This window comes from Elephas maximus, chromosome 10 (genome assembly GCF_024166365.1).
Source record: "Elephas maximus indicus isolate mEleMax1 chromosome 10, mEleMax1 primary haplotype, whole genome shotgun sequence".
In the NCBI taxonomy this organism is placed as follows: domain Eukaryota; kingdom Metazoa; phylum Chordata; class Mammalia; order Proboscidea; family Elephantidae; genus Elephas; species Elephas maximus.
Window position 1 is genome coordinate 65,159,464 of NC_064828.1, and position 18,416 is coordinate 65,177,879.

Here is an 18,416-nt window from a genome sequence, read left to right on the forward strand (position 1 = left end):
GTGCATTCCAGAGGCTCAAAAAAGGTTTGAGTAAAAAACTACCATTTTACTGAGAAGCTACCATTTTCAAAGTAGTACAGTGCTGGGTACTTTAAACATTTTGTTTAACCCCATGTATTTTTCGTTTTTTTATTTTTCCAGATAAATTAAGGGTCAGGAACTTGGTCAAGGTCAGCTACCTATGTAGTTAATCAATCTGAGCCCAGGTTGGTCCAATTCTACTACATCAGTAATGATTAATACCTAAATATGGGAAAAAACGTAAAACATACATTTAATGACTTTTAATACAAAAGAGCAAGAATTACAGTATACATAAGAAAAAAATCTGTCCCCACCTTTAGCTTGTTTAAGAGTGAGGGTCAAGACCATAAGCAGTGTCCCTGTCACAAAGTTTATGTTCTCTAGCTCCCTGACCTTTAAAGTTCAAGGTTGTGTAAAAGTAATCTGTACCAAGCTAGGATTACTGATTAACTACATCAGGGCTTCCAGCAGGTCTCCTACCTGTTAATTTAAGAGAAACAGAGTTGGAAGGGACCTTGGTTGGTGTCCTGACCCCAGTGCCTTCATATCCACATGAAATTGAGTCACACACAGCACAAGCCAGAACCCGGGTCTTTCGAGGCTCCATCCACCATTTTCACTGACCCATGTGTTTCTCTAGAGATGCCGCCACCAAAGTGCAGTCTATCTACTCTTGAGAGCTGGAATGCTCACTGTGACAGGGTTCCTCAGAATTCATGAAGCATGTGTTTTACAGACTATTGCCAAGGGATATGGAAACCACAGAAGACCTCTGAGCACTTGCCTGGGGACTTTGGCTTCTGTTCTGTATGCAGCCAGGAATCATCAGAGCTGTAATATAGCCAGCGTTGTGCTGTGGCTAGATTAACCTTGAAATCATTGGGAAGGCAGTGGGGCAAAGCAGAGAAATCAGCAAAGAGGCCATTACCATGTGTGTGTGGAAGCAGTGGGACTACAAAGGACTTGAGCATGACACAGTCTAAATGAAATATATATATACATATATATATATGTATTTTTTATTTTAACGGGGAAGAGCTCCAATTTTGGAGTGCAGCCTGATATGATATGGCCTTGGAGTACAAAGAAAGCCAGAGAGAATGTGTTTAGGGCTTTAAGAGGCTGCTGCACTACAGCAGGCCCAGGACACAGGCCTGAATGTGGGTGATGGTAACAGCAGTGACAAGGCAAGGATACAAGGCTGTGTGAGGAAAAATCAACAGTACTTGACCTGAATGAATGCAAAGGGTAAAGGTCAAAGTCCAGGACTGAAATTCTGAGTCTGAATGATGACAGCACTAACAGTGAGTAAATTCGTAAATGTGTTGAATGTGTGTTTTCAACTAGAATCAATTTGCTGTTCAGAGTCAACAGTGTCTGCTCATCTGTTATATTTCTGTTTATAACTAATTTCTAACATGTAAATATTACACATTCATTTTTAAGTATTCAGAAAAATGATTGGTCTCAATTTAAGTGGAAGAATCTATCTCAGAGATAGGTATATCATGTCACACCGAAATATTCACAATACACGAGCTAGGCAAAGCATTTCTAAAAGGCAGAAGTTAATTTCCGAAAAGTTAATGCTACCTAATCAGTAAAAACAAGAAGTACACAAAAACAAGTATTAAATAAAAGGTTTTGCTTTTATTTAAAATAAAATGCATTTATACAGTCTTTAAACCATGGATTATTGGACAATACTGGTAATCCACCCCTCCCTGGCACCCTTTTGGGCTATGTGAGCTAGGAATTTTCTGACTAGCACCAATGCAGATTGTAATAGCGCAAAAAACTAGAACATGGCCAGCCCAGGCATTAGAGTTAAGGACATTGTGGCAAATCATGACTATAATGAAGTCATTCTTAATTTAGCAGATACTAAAACTGCATATAATTAACTGCTACCAAATTGATATTTATATCTTTTAAAAGCATTTAATTAATGCAAAGATGCTATTATCTAAGCAATTTGCTAGCTGTGAGTAGTTTTTAAAAAACTGTACAATTTTATAAAATTTGTGTTTGTACATTAGTTACACAAAATGCATACTTCATAGACCTTTACTTCATATCGTAATGCAAAAGTTGCATATTTTAGGCAGACAGTGAATATGCTGGTGAATACTAAAAGTGTTGTAATACAATATGGTGTAAAAATAACACAAGACAATATACATGCTCACTGAGGGACAAAAACAAACCAAGCGTAAAGGACTAACAGCATTTCCTTCAAGGTCATTATTAAATATCAGGCATCTTTTGCAGGCCTCGATTTATGCAGGCGGAAAAAAAAAAAAATCAAATGGCTAGCAGGAGCAAGGTATTTTAAAACATGAGGTCAAATTAAATACACATTAAAACACATGCATTAAACATGATAAATAGACTTCATATAGTTTAAGCCCTGGATAGCTTTAAAGTAGATGGCTTGTTTCTTACAGTTTGGCTAGCTCAAATCAGTGATGTTTTCTTTCTGACTTGCCCACTACTTTAGTTTTCAATTCATGGCCCTAAGGAATGTGTGCCACATTCAACTGTCCATATATTGTATCACGATAGCAGATTAAAAGTCGTGCTTGTTAGTGCACATATTAACTGGTTTGGTAAGGCAAAAAAGTTTTCATGATAAAATGATAAATTTCAAGCTTACTTTATTAAGCAGCATATAACAACAGCTTTTAAAGTTAAATATGGCCATGGAGTTTCATTACACAGTACTTCCTACTCACACCCAACCACTGGTAAGTTTGTAGAACATCTCTTCATCTAAACTCTCATTTTGGTCTTTTGCACGTGTTGAGAGAAATATGTAGCCCCCAATGAATTCATGAACCACTTTGCAATCTACTTCAGTACAAATGAAGGACAATCGCACTTCATCTGCAAACTCTACGGTGACCTGGAACAAAGGCAAAGAACAATCAGGCCCAGTTAGACTCAAGCTGGCTGGGTCCATGCAATGCTTTTGTGTTGCTTTAGGTCTAGACTATGACGGAATACTTCTTGATATTCAAATAATTACTTTTTAAAAATCCTAAACTAGTAATGCCTTCAAGTCCAAAAGAAGAAAAGTTTACTAACCCAGGGATGGATTACCCAATAATCAAGGTACATATGGGCTTACCTGTGCTTATTTACTAATCTGTAGTGCACAATTTCATCTGTTTTTCACCACAGATGTGGTGAAACCCATGTGAAGCTGTGCACTACAATTAGTAAGTAAGCACAACGCAGCCCGTGGTGCTTTGCTTACTGGTTCATTTGCCCCTGACTAACCCTCCCCCACCTCCCTTTCTAGGACTGACTGTAAGGGATTTAGGTCATTAAGTTCCCAAATGGTCTCTGGTGGTTCAATTAATGAGAATGTCTCTCTTCAAGTCCTGGGAGAACACCAACTTCCTGTGTTTAATGCTTCAGATATGTAACCTTTAGGTGTCACGTTTGAATAGTCCAGAAATAAGAGATTCTATGGAGTGAACTGATAAACACAAGATGACCCTAAGACTCATTAGTAAAAGATTCTATTTATTTGAAATGATTGTCATGTATTCCGAAGCTAGGATGGCATAGTATATAGTGGTAAATGTGCCAGTTTTTAGAGCCCAAAGGATCTAAGTTTACATCCTGACTCTGTTACTTACCAAGTATGTGGCCATAGATACAGATAGCCCTTAGGCCTCTAAATTTTAGTGTCCTCAACTGTAAAGTAGGAATAATTTATCTAATTTATCTACCTTGCAAGGTTGTGGTGAGGTTTAGAGATAGGTTACAAATGTAAAACATCCAGAACCATGCCCGGTAGAAAGCAGGCAGTCCATAAGCAGAAGCTGTCACTGTTAGCAGAAGGGACCAATCCATTACGGAAAGAGAACCTTAGGAAAGATCAGGCAATATTCTAAGCAAATCATTATGACCTTACAATTTCAGCAGCTGGGCTAGTTATGAAATAAGTTTAAGTGAGGAAAGGAATAACCAACTATATTCTGAGGTTTAAGAGGTAATGGTACAAAAAATTTTCAGAATTTGTTTTTTTTCTTAATTTACTGATTTTTAAAGGACTATGATGGCGCAGTGGTTAAGTGCTACGGCTGCTAACCAAAGGGTTGGCAGTTTGAATCCGCCAGGCGCTCCTTGGAAACTCTACAGGGCAGTTCTACTCTGTCCTGTAGGGTCGCTATGAATCGGAATGGACTCGACGACACTGGGTTTGGTTTTACTTAAATATATCCAAATCACACTGTAACTAGGCTCACCATTTTTATTTCCCAGTTTACATTCCACTGTTTCATGTTGCTGAAACGCCACGTTTTAATTGCATCTCCTGTGCTGGCATCCATCCTAATCAGTCTGTTGTATGCAATTCCAATAAGTTCTTCTTTTTTGCCCCCTTGGAACCTATAACGACGTTAAAAAACATGCTTAATCTTCTCTCTCAAGAAACATGCTTACTCTTTTCCCTCAACACATGCTTTTTAATTCTAAAAAGTGCTGTTCTTGTATAAGTAAAAACGAATGTAACCAGAAACAAGACGCTGAGTTTTTAATGTAAAAATTTTAAGTAGAGAAAATACATTCTAACATTCTTTGAGTTTTACTGTAAAAACAGGTTACCAGCTCTAAGTAGACACACTTTAAGTGTCTGATATCTAATTTCGTGAAGTAGATTAAGTAAAAATCCAGATTCAGGATTACATACAGGTGTTTAGTAGAACCACTGACCTTGCAATGAAGTGTGTGATGCCAAATTCTGGCAGAGACTGCCAAGCTTGAATAAATCTCATCTTGGCTTCAATTAGACTCATCTGAGCTACATTTTGATGGGCTTCCAAGATTCTTGCTGTTATCTAAACATGATTAAATATCACCTTTACCATTAGATGTGATTCTACCATGAAAGAATAAAGTTAAAAAACTTAAAAGATTATACACCCCACCCTCCAAATCATGTACTGCGAAAGTTAAAATTAGAAAATATCTGATAAAGTAATGACTTTTCAAAATAAATACATCTCTTAATAGTATTTTTTGTTTCTTCATATACGGAAACTAAGATTAGGAATACAGAACCGTCACTGTTAAGACATACTCAATGTACACATGTATCTGATGCTACTATAGAACATACTATAATCCTGGTACGCATGATGAGTTTTAAATTCAGCTTCAAGATATATGATCAGAATGACCCTGAATATTAGCTTCTAGCAGGAATATTTGTTAGCAGCTTTAAAGTACTTAAAATCACCATAAACCTGTTGGGGTTGAGTCAATTCTGACTCATAGCAACCCTACAGGACAGAATAAAACTGCTCCATAGGGTTTTCAAGGCTGTTTTTTTTTTTTTTTTTTAATCATTACAGAAACAAACTGCCACATGTCGGCGGGTTGAATCACCGACCTTTCAGTTAGCAGCCAAGTGCTTAAGCACTGTGCTACCCAGGGTTCACCATAATAATTAAAAAAGTTTTCTAAAAGAATTGATGTTAGGTGCCGTTGAGTCAATTTTGACTCAAAGCAACCCCATGTGACAGAATAGAACCCCATAGGGTTTTAGGCCAAAATCTTTATGGAAGCGGAACGCCAGGTTTTCCTCCCATGGAGGTTCTGGGTGGGTTAAAAAAGCCAACATTTCGGTTAGTAGCCAAGCACTTAAGTGTTGTGGCACCAGGACTCCTTTTAAAAATCATTAGAAGTTAATTTTCAAATTTAAATTATATTTATTTTGGGGTGACTGCTTCCACAAGAGGCGGGGAAGGATTAATTAATCTGTGAGGGGAGGTTGTGACTAGGGTTTTAAACATTTAAAAAATTTTTTTGTTTTTTTTTTTGGTAAATGTGGAGAACTTACCAAATCTCTTATATAGCCTGGCTGTAGATGGCAATGCGAGGAAAGAAAAAGAAAGCAGAAAGAAAAAAAAAGGCGATCAGAAAAAAATGGCAATGAAGCAAAGAAAAAGTTGTGGTCACCTGCAACCCAAAATTCCAGCCAAAAATCATGCAAAAAATGACTTTAGATGGAAACCAGGCAAAGTAAATGCAAGCATGAAAATGAAAATGAGGAAGGAGCAATTACTTTCAATTCAGAATACTGAGAAACACTCCACATTATTTTAGAATGTTAAGAGTTACTAGAATTAAGTGTAGACATAAAATAGAGCAAATAACTCTGCCCCCCTTACATACCAGTTCTTACTAGTTAAAGCTAATTGCCTTAGTAGCAAAACCAAAATTAATATTCAAAACCCTTAAATGTTGTCTTGGATTTAGTGACCGAATATGACTCATGCACTGCTTTTCAGAAATAAGTCGAAGTTGAGGGCAAAAAATAAGTCCAACGACCATACTATTTACACAAGAAAAGCAAAGTCCTCAATTACCATCTGCTTTTTACATCCTTTTTCCTGGAAGGGAAAATAAAGAGATGCCACACACTAAACTAGGAACTATGGCTAAAATGTGTTAGTCTATCTCAATTTGAGTTAACATAGATTAAAAATGTAGAACTTTTCTATAAAATTTTAAAATTCAATTTGGGAGTCATACTCATTTAAAAATATTCACAACAAATAATTAACTGAATACACGTACGTTGTTATTAGCTCCTGCTCATGGTGATCCCATGTACAACAGAACGAAACACTGCTCGGTCCTGCCCCATCCCCACCAACTGTTGGGAATCAGACCATTTGATCCATAGCATGATTTTTGGGCGCAGATCGCCAGGCCTTTCTTCCTGGTCTTAGTCTGGAAGCTCTGCTGAAACGTGTTCAGCAGCATAGCAACACGCAGGCCTCCACTGACACAGCGTGGTGGCTGTACATGAGGTGCATTGGGGACTACGGCCAACAACCAGCACAGCATCTGACACACAGTAGCAACAAAACTAGCAGCACTTACAGGCTGTTCTCAGAGGGTACTGGCCGTGTATTATTGCCCTGGCACCTAGTAAGTCTAGTCAGGGAAAGGGATTAAAAGAGAATGTGCATTTCGTAAGATGCCAACGTGGAAGATAAGATGCCAACGTGGAAGATAAGATGCCTTAGCAGGATCCTGAAGCATGGACCCCACATGTACCGCCCTCCTGTCAGTTAAAGATGAGTAAGACATGACCTTCATCCTTAGGAGAAGTTTTCATTGACCATTTAGTCCAGAACTCAGATGGAAAACTATATAATTTTAAAGTGAACACTATCATTTTAAAGGCTTCTGGTAAAATAAGTCAATACATATCTTTGATAGCTAAACCAATGTTTGGCAATCCTCACAATTAATTCTGTAAGCTTTTTTTTCCCTGGAATCAACTCGACGGCACTGGGTTTACCTGATAGTGAAATGATAAAATTGCTAAGATTTGAAACTCACTGTCTTTAAGGGCAAATGAATTCACTTTTACAAACCAGTTTTTTTTACAAGTAACTTTAAGTGAAATAACTAAGAGTAAAAAATGAAATTGATACTTGATTCACTTTCCCTTTTTAACTTACAATCTGCATTCCACAAAACTCCCCAGGGCAGCATTTCCTCCATTCCTTACTACTCCCACATCGTAGAACTGTGGGATAAACAATTCCCATGTAGCTTACACAACCTCTGAAACTTAAAGACTTTGTGACTAAAACTTCTGCACAATTCCACTTCTGAACAATTCCAACTAAGTGATTTCAGACCCATATAAATTAACATATTTAAAGTATATTAAGGAATTAATGTTCTGGGTATTTCATTAGGCTTTTTCAGTATGTTTTAAAATTATTCCTTAAAGATAAAAATGAAACTAGATAAAAATAAAATACTTATTTTAAAGGTTTTCTTTTCCCTCCCTAAAATGAAGCCTTTTCCCTTTTATGGCATGATGTTTGATGTGGAGAATACCGAGGGCTATCCCAAGTGAAATTCCCCTGCAAAGGGCCTTTTATGTTGTACTGACGAACCATTTTCCTAAACAGCAATCCTTTTATGGTATTACTTTCCAGGAAAGGAATTCTAAACAGAGGGGACAGAAACAGTGAATTCCAGTGAGGTAATTTACCAAACTTCTGTCACCTTATACAAATTGTGGTTAGATCTTGACTGCTGATGTAAATAAAAGAATATGTTAAAATGTAGTAAATGTATGAACCCCTGTAAAGTGTATTTCCAATGCTAGAAAAGTTCATTTAGACAGCATGAATAGGTACTGTAGATTTGTCGGGAAATGTTGGCTGTTTTATATCACCTTTACTTAGTAATTACATAACGAATAAAATTGAATGAATTAAGGAACACAAAGCATTAAGACACTGAAATGTTTTTTCCTCAGGTTGTTTAGAATAAACATGCTTCCAACCACTATAGTAATTATCTGTCCTACTAAAGATATAAATCTTTTAAAAAATGACCAATTTAAACTGACTTAAGGCTATTTCCTATTTTTATTCTAACTACCTCTAACAGAATTGACTAAAAAGTTTTGCTTAAGAAAGAAAACTAAGTTTGCTTATGTCTGCAATTATAAAACAAACAAGCAGAGTAGATGCAGTAAAATGAATCGAGTACCTGCTTGTTCTTGTACTTTTTTAGATAGCGAGGGGACACCAGACATTCAGGATTTATATCAGTTGCGATCTGCTCTGGTATTAACTGAGGATCTGGGTTTAAATGCTGCATCTTCAGAAACGAAAGAATGTTTTGAACTTCCAAGTTATAAGAACTGTCCGCCATGGTCTTGCCTTTGGAAGCTAACCTGCAAGCTGCCATCCAGTGTGCATACTGCTTTTCCTATTGAAAAGAAAATAGTGATGTATCACATGATGGGTCTTTTGAGTGTTAAAATATAAGGATGACTGGTCAATTTCACTTAGGAATCAAAGAATATTATGGTTTACATTTTAATTGGAAAACTTACATTGTCGCAACGAAGCCAGATTTCATTCATGCCCTCTGCAACTGGAATCAGGAGTTTAATGTTAAATTTCTGGCCTGAAATGTTTACATCTGGGGTAACTTCACATCCTGTAACAAAAGATAACTCCGTTATTAAAACAAACTAATTTACTTTTAAGAAATTCCAAACCGATATACAACCTTCATTTTATGACATCTTAACATGTTGAATTTTGCTGTTATGACATCTATAAATCAAGGACTAAATTCTTCATGCACAGAAATTTTGTTTGAGGTGGATGTCTGATGTAAACATTCTATTCTGATCACAATCTCTAATCCTCCTAAGCCGCTTCAAACTCTTTGAGTGACCCTATCTTGCAACCCTGCCCCTCAGTGTTCTCATCTGCACCATGTTTTCACCTCTCCCTTCTCCAGTCTGGACCCTATACATTGGATATAATCTCCAGCTGTCTTTAGACTCAACTGTCTTTGCATTATATCCACTCAGCAAAACCTTAACCTTAGCTCAATCTAAGCATCTATCTTTTACTTGCCTATACTCAGTCTGCTTAGCATTGCAAAAATATCACAGAACTAAACAAATAGGTTTTACTAGAAACTCATGGATCCCAAATCACCGGGCTCTCGAAACTGGCAACCCTTCTGTGTTTATCAACACGTTGTCAGGAATGTCTACTGTATTTTTATACAAATAATGCGCACCTTCTACGTTTGTTTGCCAACCGCACCCTCCCCCATGAGGTATTTTCATAAGTGCTGCTATGCCAATTTTTTTTTACATGTTGCTGTATTTAAAAAAATTAGCATAGCACACGTAAATTCCTCATGGAGGGAGGGTGCAGCTGGCAAACAAACACAGAAAGTGTGTTATTAGTGTAAAAACATTGTATTTCAAACCTCAAATCTCCTACAATGCTGCTCACTCTCAGGGGACACCTAACCTCTTCTCAAAGAAAATGAGACCCATGAGATAAAAAGTCCCTCAGCTTCGTGCCACCACAGCAGATGAAACTAGCTGCCTTTGCTTCCACGCTGATGCGCATCCCTCCTCCTGGAGCTCTCCTATCCAAATGGACTCTACCATCTCAGGAATCTTGCTCCATGGAGGAGATCTTCTCTTGCATACTGAACTTCTTTTTCTCTACTGTCACTTTTCCATTGGCCTTTAACTTGCATCTCTCCTATTTTAGACACCACCTTTCCCGTCCACGTTACACCTGCCTCTTTCTTCCCTCTTCCTCATCATAGATAAAAAAAAAAAAAAAAAAATTTTTTTTTTAATCTAAGGTTCATTAAAAAGCTGTCTTTGTTTCCTATTCTCAATGACTGTACTTTGCCCTCCATACTCAACTCTGTTGAACTTTAAAATTAAAAAGTTTTGTGCAGCAAAGTTTTTTATCAGGAAAATGAAGAGACAGAATGGGAGAAAATATGTGCAAATCATTTATCTGATAAGGGTTTAACATTCAGAGTATACAGGAACTCATACAACTCCACAAAAAGAAACAACCCAATTTGAAAAATGGGCAAAGGACTTGAATAGACATTTTACCAAAGATATACAAATGGCTAATAACTAATAAGCACATGAAAAGATGCTCAACATCATTAATATTAAAAACCAGACCAGCTGCTGTTGAGTCGACTCCAACTCATGGCAACCCCATGGTGTCAGAGCAGAACTGTGCTCCAAAGAGTTTTTTTTCTTCGTTATGATTAAAATATACACATTTGCCAATTCAATAATTTCTACATGTTATAATTCAGTGACACTGATTACATTCTTCATGTTGTGCAAGCCAGTATTGCTAGCTTTTTTCAAATTATTCTACCACCATTAACATAAACTCAATGCTCCTGTCCCCATCCCTCCCAACACTGATAACCACGAATTATCTCTGGTTTCTATATATTACAGTGACTGCATCATGTGCACAGAGTAGAACTGCTCTATAGGGTTTTCTTGAGTGTAATCTTTACAGAAGCACATTGCCAGGTCTTTCTTCCACAGTGCTGGTGGATGGGTTCGAACTGCCAATCTTTAGGTTAGCAGTTGAGTACAAACCATTTGTACTCCCCAGGGACCATCCGAGTCATCACAAGTTGGAAATGACTCAACGACAACCGGTTTTATGTAGATTGCTTTATTTGAAATAAGTGAAATTGCATGGGTATTTCGTCTGAGACTGACTTATTTCCCACAGCATTATGTTTTCAAGGTTCATCCATGTTATAGCACACACCAGGACCTCATTTCTCTTTATTGTTGTTGCTGTTAGGTGCCATCGAGTCTGTTCCAACTCAGAGTAACTCTATCTAAAACAGAACGAAACACTGCTAGGACCTGTGCCATTCTCATAATCATTATGCTTGAGCTCATTGTTGTAGCCAATGTGTCAATCCATCTTGTTGAGGGGGCGTCCTCTTTTTTGATGACCCTCTACTTTACCAAGCATGATGTCCTTCTCCAGAGACTGGTCCCTCCTGATAACATGTCCCAAGTACACTATATGAAGTCACACCATCCTTGTTTCTAAGGAGCATTCTGGATGTACTTCCAAGACAGACTCGTTCGTTATTCTGGCAGTCTACGGTATATTCAATATTCTTCGCCAACATCATAATTCAAAGGCATCAATTCTTCTTCTGTCTTCCTTATTCATTGTTCAGCTTTTGCATGCACGTGAGGCAAATGAAAACACCATGGTCTGGGTCAGGTGTACCTTAGTCCTTAAAGTGACATCTTTGCTTTTTAACACTTTAAAGAAGTCTTTTGCAGCAGATTTGCCCAAATGCAATGAGTTGTTTGACTTCTTGACTGCCGCTTTCGTGGGTGTTGATTGTAGATTCAAGTAAAATGAAATCCTAGACAACTTCAATCTTTTCTCCGTTTATCATGATGTTCTTATTGGTCCAGTTGTGAAGATTTTTGTTTTATGCTGAGTTGTAATCCATACTGAAGGCTGTAGTCTTTGATCTTCAAGTCTTCACTTTCTGAAAGCAAGGATTTGTCTTCTGCATAGCTCAGATTGTTAATAAGTCTTTCTCCAATCCTGATGCAGCATTCTCCTTCATATAGTCCAATTTCTCTGATTATTTGCTAAGAATATGGATTGAATAAGTATGGTAAGAGGATATAACCCTGATGCACACCTCTCCTGATTTTAAACCACTCAGTATCCCCTTGCTCTGCTCGAACGACTTCCTCTCGATCTACGTACAAGTTCCTCATGAGCACAGTTACGTGTTGTGGAACTCTCATCCTTTGCAATGTTATCCATAATGTGTTATGATCCACACAGTTAAATGCCTTTGCTAGTCAATAAAACACAGGTAAACATCTTTCTGGTATTCTTTTCCTTCCAGCCAAGATTCATCGGACATCAGGATTCATATCTCTGGTTCCATGTCCTTTTCTGAATCTGGCTTGAATTTCTGGCAGTTCCCTGTCGATGTACTGCTTACAACCACTTTTGAATAATCGTCAGCAAAATTTTACTTAAGTATGATATTAATGGTATTGTTTGGTAATTTCCACATTCTGTTGGTTCACCTTTCTTTGGAATGGGCACAGACGGATATCTTCCAGGCTGCTGGCCAGGGAGCTATCTTCCAACAGAGTGAGCACTTCCAGCACTGCATGCATTTGTTGAAACATCCCTACTGGTATTTCGTCAATTCCTGGAGCCTTCTTTTTTACCAATGCCTTCAGTGCAGCTTGGACTTCTTCCTTCAGTACCATTGGTTCTTGATCATATGCTACCTCCTGAAATGGCTGAATGTCAACCAATTTTTTTGGTACAATGACTGTGTATTCCTTCTATCTTCTTTAGATGCTTCTTGTGTCACTCAATATTTTGCCCATAGAATTCTTCAATATTGCAACTCGAGGCTTGAATTTTTTCTTCAGTTCTTCAGCTTGAGAAATGCCAAATGTATTCTTTCCTTTTGGTTTTCTAACTCTAGGTCTTTGCGCATTTCGATACAATACTTAGTCTTCTCAAGGCGCCCTTGAAGTTTTCTGTCCAGCACTCTTGCTGCATCATTTCTTCCTTTCGCTTTAGCTATTCTGCATTCGAGAGCAAGCTACAGAGTCTCCTCTGAGATCCATCTTTGTCTTTTCTTTCCTGTCTTCTCAATGACCTAGCTTTCTTCATGTATGATGTCCTTGCTGTCATTCTGCAACTCATCTGGTTTCAGGTCATTAGTGTGCAATGTGTCAAATCTATTCTTGGGATGGTCTCTACATTCAAAAGGGATATACACAAGGTAGTACTTTGGCTTTTGTGGACTTGTTCTAATTTTCTTCAGTTTCCACTTGAACTTGCATATGAGCAATTGATGTTCTGTTCCGCAGCTGGACCCTGGCCTTGTTCTGACTGATGATAAAGCTTTTACATTGTCTCTTTCCACAGATGTAGTTGATTTGATTCATGCGTATTCATCTGGTGAGATCCACATGTATAGTTATTGTTTATGTTGTTGAAAAAAAGGTATTTCAAACGAACAGATAATTGGTCTTGCAAAATTCTATCATGCACTCTCTGGTGCTGTTTCTATTACCAAGGTCATATTGTCCAACTACTGTTCCCTCTTCACTGTTTCCAACTTTCGTACTGAAATCAGTAACTATCAATGCATCTTGATTGTATGTTTGATCAATTTCAGACTGCAGAAGTTGGTAAAAATCTTCAATTTCATCTTTGGCCTTAGTGGTTGGTATGTGAATTTGAGTAATAGTCATATTTACTAGTTGTCCTTGTACGTGTATGGATGTTATCCTATCACTGACAGCGTTTATTTCATAAAAGCTCCTGAAATTTTTTGGACAATGATTATGACTCCACTGCTCTACGATGTCATTCCCAGCATAGTAGACTGTATGACTCAAAATGGCCAGTACCAATTCATTTCAGCTCACTAATGCCTACAGTATCAATCTTTATACATTCCATTTCATTCTTGAAGACTTCCAATTTTTCTAGATTCATACTTCGTACATTCCATGTTCCTATTAATAGATGTCTGCAGCTGGTTCTTCTCATTTTGAGTCATGCCACATCAGCAAATGAAGGTCCCGAAAGCTTGATTCTGTCCATATCATTAAGGTCAACTCTACTTTGAGGAGGCATCTCTTCCCCCATCGTATTGAGTGCCTTCCAACTTGAGGGACTCAACTTCTAACACTATATAAGACAATGTTTCACTGCTATTCATGAGGTTTTCACTGGCCAATTTTTTTCAGAAGCAGACCGTCAGGTCCTTCTTCCTAGTCTTAGTCTGGAAGCTCAGCTGAAATCTCTCTACTATGGGTGACCCTGCTGGTATTTAAAATACTGGTGGCATAGTTTCCAGCATTACAGCAACATGCAAGCTACCACAGTAGGTGTTTCTTTTTATGGCTGAGTACTATTCCATTATATGTACATCGCACATTTTATTTATCCATTCTTCTGTTGACAGACATTTCAGTTGTTTCCACATTTTGCCTGTTGTGAAAAGTCCTGTAATGAACACTGATGTATGTATTCCACAGTTTTTTGCAAATAGCTTGCCAGGCCTTTCTTCTGAGGTGTCCCTGGGTGGACTCAAACTTCCAGTCTTTCAGTTAGCAGCCAAGTGCATTAACAGTTTGCACTACCCAGGGACTCCAACCTAGCTGCTGCTGAGTCGATTCCAACTCATGGTGACCCCATGTGGGTGAGAACACAACTGTGGTCTAGGTTTTCAGTGGCTGATTTTTGGGAGTAGATCACCAGGCCTTTCTTCCAAGGTGCTTCTGGGTGGACTTGAACAGTTAATACACTCAGCTGCTAACCAAAAGGTTAACTGGTTGGGCCACCCAAAGACTCCATTAGTCATTGTTGATGTGTGCCATCAAGTCGATTTCGACTCTCACAGAAATCCTATGGGGCGGAGTAGAACTGCCCCATAGGGTTTCCTAGGCTGTAATCTTTATAGGAACCCTGGTGATGCAGTAGTTAAGCACTCAGCTGCTAACCAAAAGGTCAAACAAACCAGCTGCTCTACAGGAGAAAGATGTGGTAGTCTTCTTCCATAAAGATTACTGCCTTGGAAACCCTACGGGGTAGTTCTGCTCTGTCCTACAGCATCACTATGAGTCAGAAATGCCTCGATGGCGCGCAACAACAGTTCTTACAGGAGCAGGCTGTTGGTCTTTTCTCCCATGGAGCCACTGATGAATCTGAACTGCCAACCTCTTGGTTAGCCAAGTACTTAACCATTGTATCAGGGATCCTTGCATTAGGCATTAAAAACCCAAAACCCATTGCCATTGATTCAGCCTCACAGCGACCTTATAGGACACACTATACCAACAGGGTGTCCAAGGAGTGGCTGGTGGACTCACACTGCCAGCCTTTTGGTCAGCAGCTGTCGCTCTTAACCCCTGTGCCACCAGGGCTCCTGCTGTAGTCATTAAGGAGCCACAAATCAAAACCACAATGAGATACCACTTCACACCACTAGGGTGCCCATTATCAGAAAAAGGAAAAATGACAAGTGCTGGCGAGGATTTGGAGAAATTAGAGCCCTCGTCCATTGCTGGTAGAATTGTAAAATGGTAAAACCACTGTGGAAAACAGTATGGCAGTTCATCAAAAAGTTAAACGTATGAAGGATAAATATCATATGAAACCACTATTATAAGAACTCCAGAAAACGTTTAAACACAGAAGAAAACATTCTCTGATGGTTATGAGGGTGGGGAAGGAGGGAGAGGGGAGTTAACTAGATAGTAGACAAGAATTATCTTGGGTGAAGGGAAGGACAACACACAATATAGGGGAAGTCAGCACAACTAGACTACATCAAAAAGCTAACAAATTTCCTGAACACAACCAAACATTTTGAGGGAAAAAGTAGCAGTGGCAGAGGTCTGGGAACCATGGTTTCAGAGGATATCTACGTCAACTGGCATAACAAAATTTGTTAAAGAAAACGTTCTGCATCCCACTTTGTTGAGTGGCATCTGGGGTCTTACAAGCTAGCAAACAGCCATCTAAGATGCATCAATTGGTCCTAACCCACTTGGAGCAAAGGAGAATGAAAAACACCAAAGACACAAGGGAAATATGAGCCCAAGAGACAGAAAAGTCCACAGAAACCAGAAACTCCATTGGCCTGAGACTGGAAGAAGTGGATGGTGCCCAGCTACTACCAATGACTGCCCTGACAGGAAACACAACAGAGAATCCCTGATGCAGAAGGAGAAAACTGGGATGCAGCACTCAAAATCATGTAAGAAGACCAGACTTAATGGTCTGACTGAGACTGGAGGGACCCCAGAGGATATGGTCCCTGGACTCTCTGTTAGCCCAGAACTAAAACCATTCCCAAAGTGAACTCTGCAAACAAAGATTAGACTGGACCATGAGACATAAAATGATGCTGGTGAGGAGTGTCGTTCTTTACATGAGACTATATGGGCAGCTCCTGTCTGGAGGTGAGATGAGACGGTAGAGGGGCACAGGAGCTTGCTGAATGGACACAGGAAATAGAGGGTGGAAAGAAGTGTGCTGTCACATCATAGGGAGAGCAACTAGGGTCAAATAACAATGTGTGTATATGTCTTTCTATGAGAAACTGATGTGAATTGTGAACTTTCACTTAAAGCACAATAAAAAAAGAAAAAAAAAAGTGTTCTGCATCCCACCTTGGTGAGTGGCGTCTGGGGTCTTAAAACATTGCAAGTGGCAATGTAAAATGCATCAATTGGTCCCAACCCACCTGGAGCAAAGGAGAATGAAGAACACCAAAGACACATGGAAAATATTAGCCCAAGAGATCAAAGGGCCACATAAACCAGAGACTCCATTGGCCTGAGACCAGAAGAACTAGATGGTGCTCGGCTACCACCAATAACCACCCTGACTGGGAACACAACAGAGAGCCTGTGACAGAGCAGAAGAAAACGGGTGCAGAACTCAAATTCACGTAAAAAGACCAAACTTCATGGTCTGATCGAGACTGAAGGAACCCGCAGAAGACACGGCCCCCAGACTCTCTGTTAACCCAGAACTAAAACCATTCCTGAAGCCAACTCTTCAGACAAAGATTAGACTGGACTATAAAACGTAAAATACTTGTGAAGAGTGATGCTTCTTAGTTCAAGTAAATACTTAGACTATATGCACAGCTCCTGCTGGGAGGCAAGATGAGAAGGCAGAATGGGATAGGAGCTGGTTGAGCGGACATGGGAAATCCGGGGTGAAAGGGGGGAGCGTGCTGTCACATTATAGGGATTGCAACTAGGGTCACATAACAATATCTGTATAAATTTTTGTATGACAAACTAACTTGAGCTGCAAACTTTCACCTGAAGCACAATTAAAAAAAAAAAAAAAAACTACCATGAGACCCTGCAATTCCAATCTTAGGTATATACCCAGAAGAAATGAAAGCAGGAAAAGCAGAGATACTTGTACACCAATATTCATCGCAGCATTACTCACAATAGCCAAAAGGTAGTGTCCGTTAACAGGTGAAAGGATAAACAAAATATAATATATATATACAAGAAAAAATTAAGCTTTAAAATGAAGTTCTAATACTTGCTATGATATAGATGAACACTGAAAATATTACGCTGAATTAAGTCAGACAAAAGGACAAATATTAGATGATCCTACTTCCATGAAATATCTAGAATAGGCAAATGCATAGAGACAAAAGTTTATTAGTGGTTATCAATGGCTAGGGAGAGAGGGGAGTTACTGCTTACGCAGTACTGAGTTCCTGTTTGGGGTGATGAAAAAATTTTAGAAATGGATAGTATTGATGGTTGTACAACACGGTGAATGCAATTTATGTCACAGAATTAATACACTTAAAAATGGTTTAAACAGCAAATTTTGTGTTATAGTCCACCATCATTCCAAGGCTCTCCTTACCTCTTAGGTTCATTTGATGAGCTGGTGTGCCACTGGATTCTTCTTTGCTTTTATAGCAAGAAATAGATGTATCTTTAAAGGTGCACCAGTACTGCTTATAACCTTTTAGAGTTAGTTTTTTTGGCCTGTGTCAAATAGAATTAAGAGAAAAACCATTTTTGAAGTAACTTTATCAATGCTAACTACCACAGAATATACGCTACTGCATAAAAAAAAAAAAAAAACTGCATAGCTGAGTTTTAAAAGCCCGAGGCCAAGTTTTACATATGCTGAATTCAGTTCCCTTTGGCCAGAATCTTATATTCAATGTTGCTCCTATTTATCTGCCCCTCCTTTCTAAATCTAACCTATCTACTCAGGAAGATCGCACACACAGTAAGCCAGCAGCAGAAACGAGTAGGGCCAACATTCTAGTACTTCTGTCAGTTGTATCCATTTCACCTACCATGGAAAGGACAGGAAAAGAAAGGTAACTTCAATTTTTGGCAGTTTCCTAGGTCCCATAATTATCTGCAGGTTCATGGGTGTGCTGTAGGGCTACCTGTGGCGCCTGTGTTTAGTTGGCATGATTGGAAGAGGGGGAAGTAC

General features: G+C 38.7%; 1 protein-coding gene across 2 annotated transcripts in view; it reads right to left on the reverse strand.

Moving 5' to 3' along the window:
* Positions 1–1,666: 1,666 nt before the first annotated feature.
* Positions 1,667–18,416, reverse strand: part of FERMT2 (FERM domain containing kindlin 2) — a 99,810-nt gene continuing 83,060 nt past the window's right edge. For both annotated transcript variants that reach the window (XM_049897808.1, XM_049897807.1), the window contains exons 10-15: positions 17,829–17,953; positions 8,915–9,021; positions 8,566–8,787; positions 4,750–4,874; positions 4,284–4,425; positions 1,667–2,929 (exon numbers count right to left, since the gene is read on the reverse strand). In XM_049897808.1, the coding sequence (XP_049753765.1) occupies positions 2,756–2,929; positions 4,284–4,425; positions 4,750–4,874; positions 8,566–8,787; positions 8,915–9,021; positions 17,829–17,953 (895 nt within the window). In that variant the 3' untranslated portion in view covers positions 1,667–2,755. The remainder of the gene's footprint in view (positions 2,930–4,283; positions 4,426–4,749; positions 4,875–8,565; positions 8,788–8,914; positions 9,022–17,828; positions 17,954–18,416) is intronic.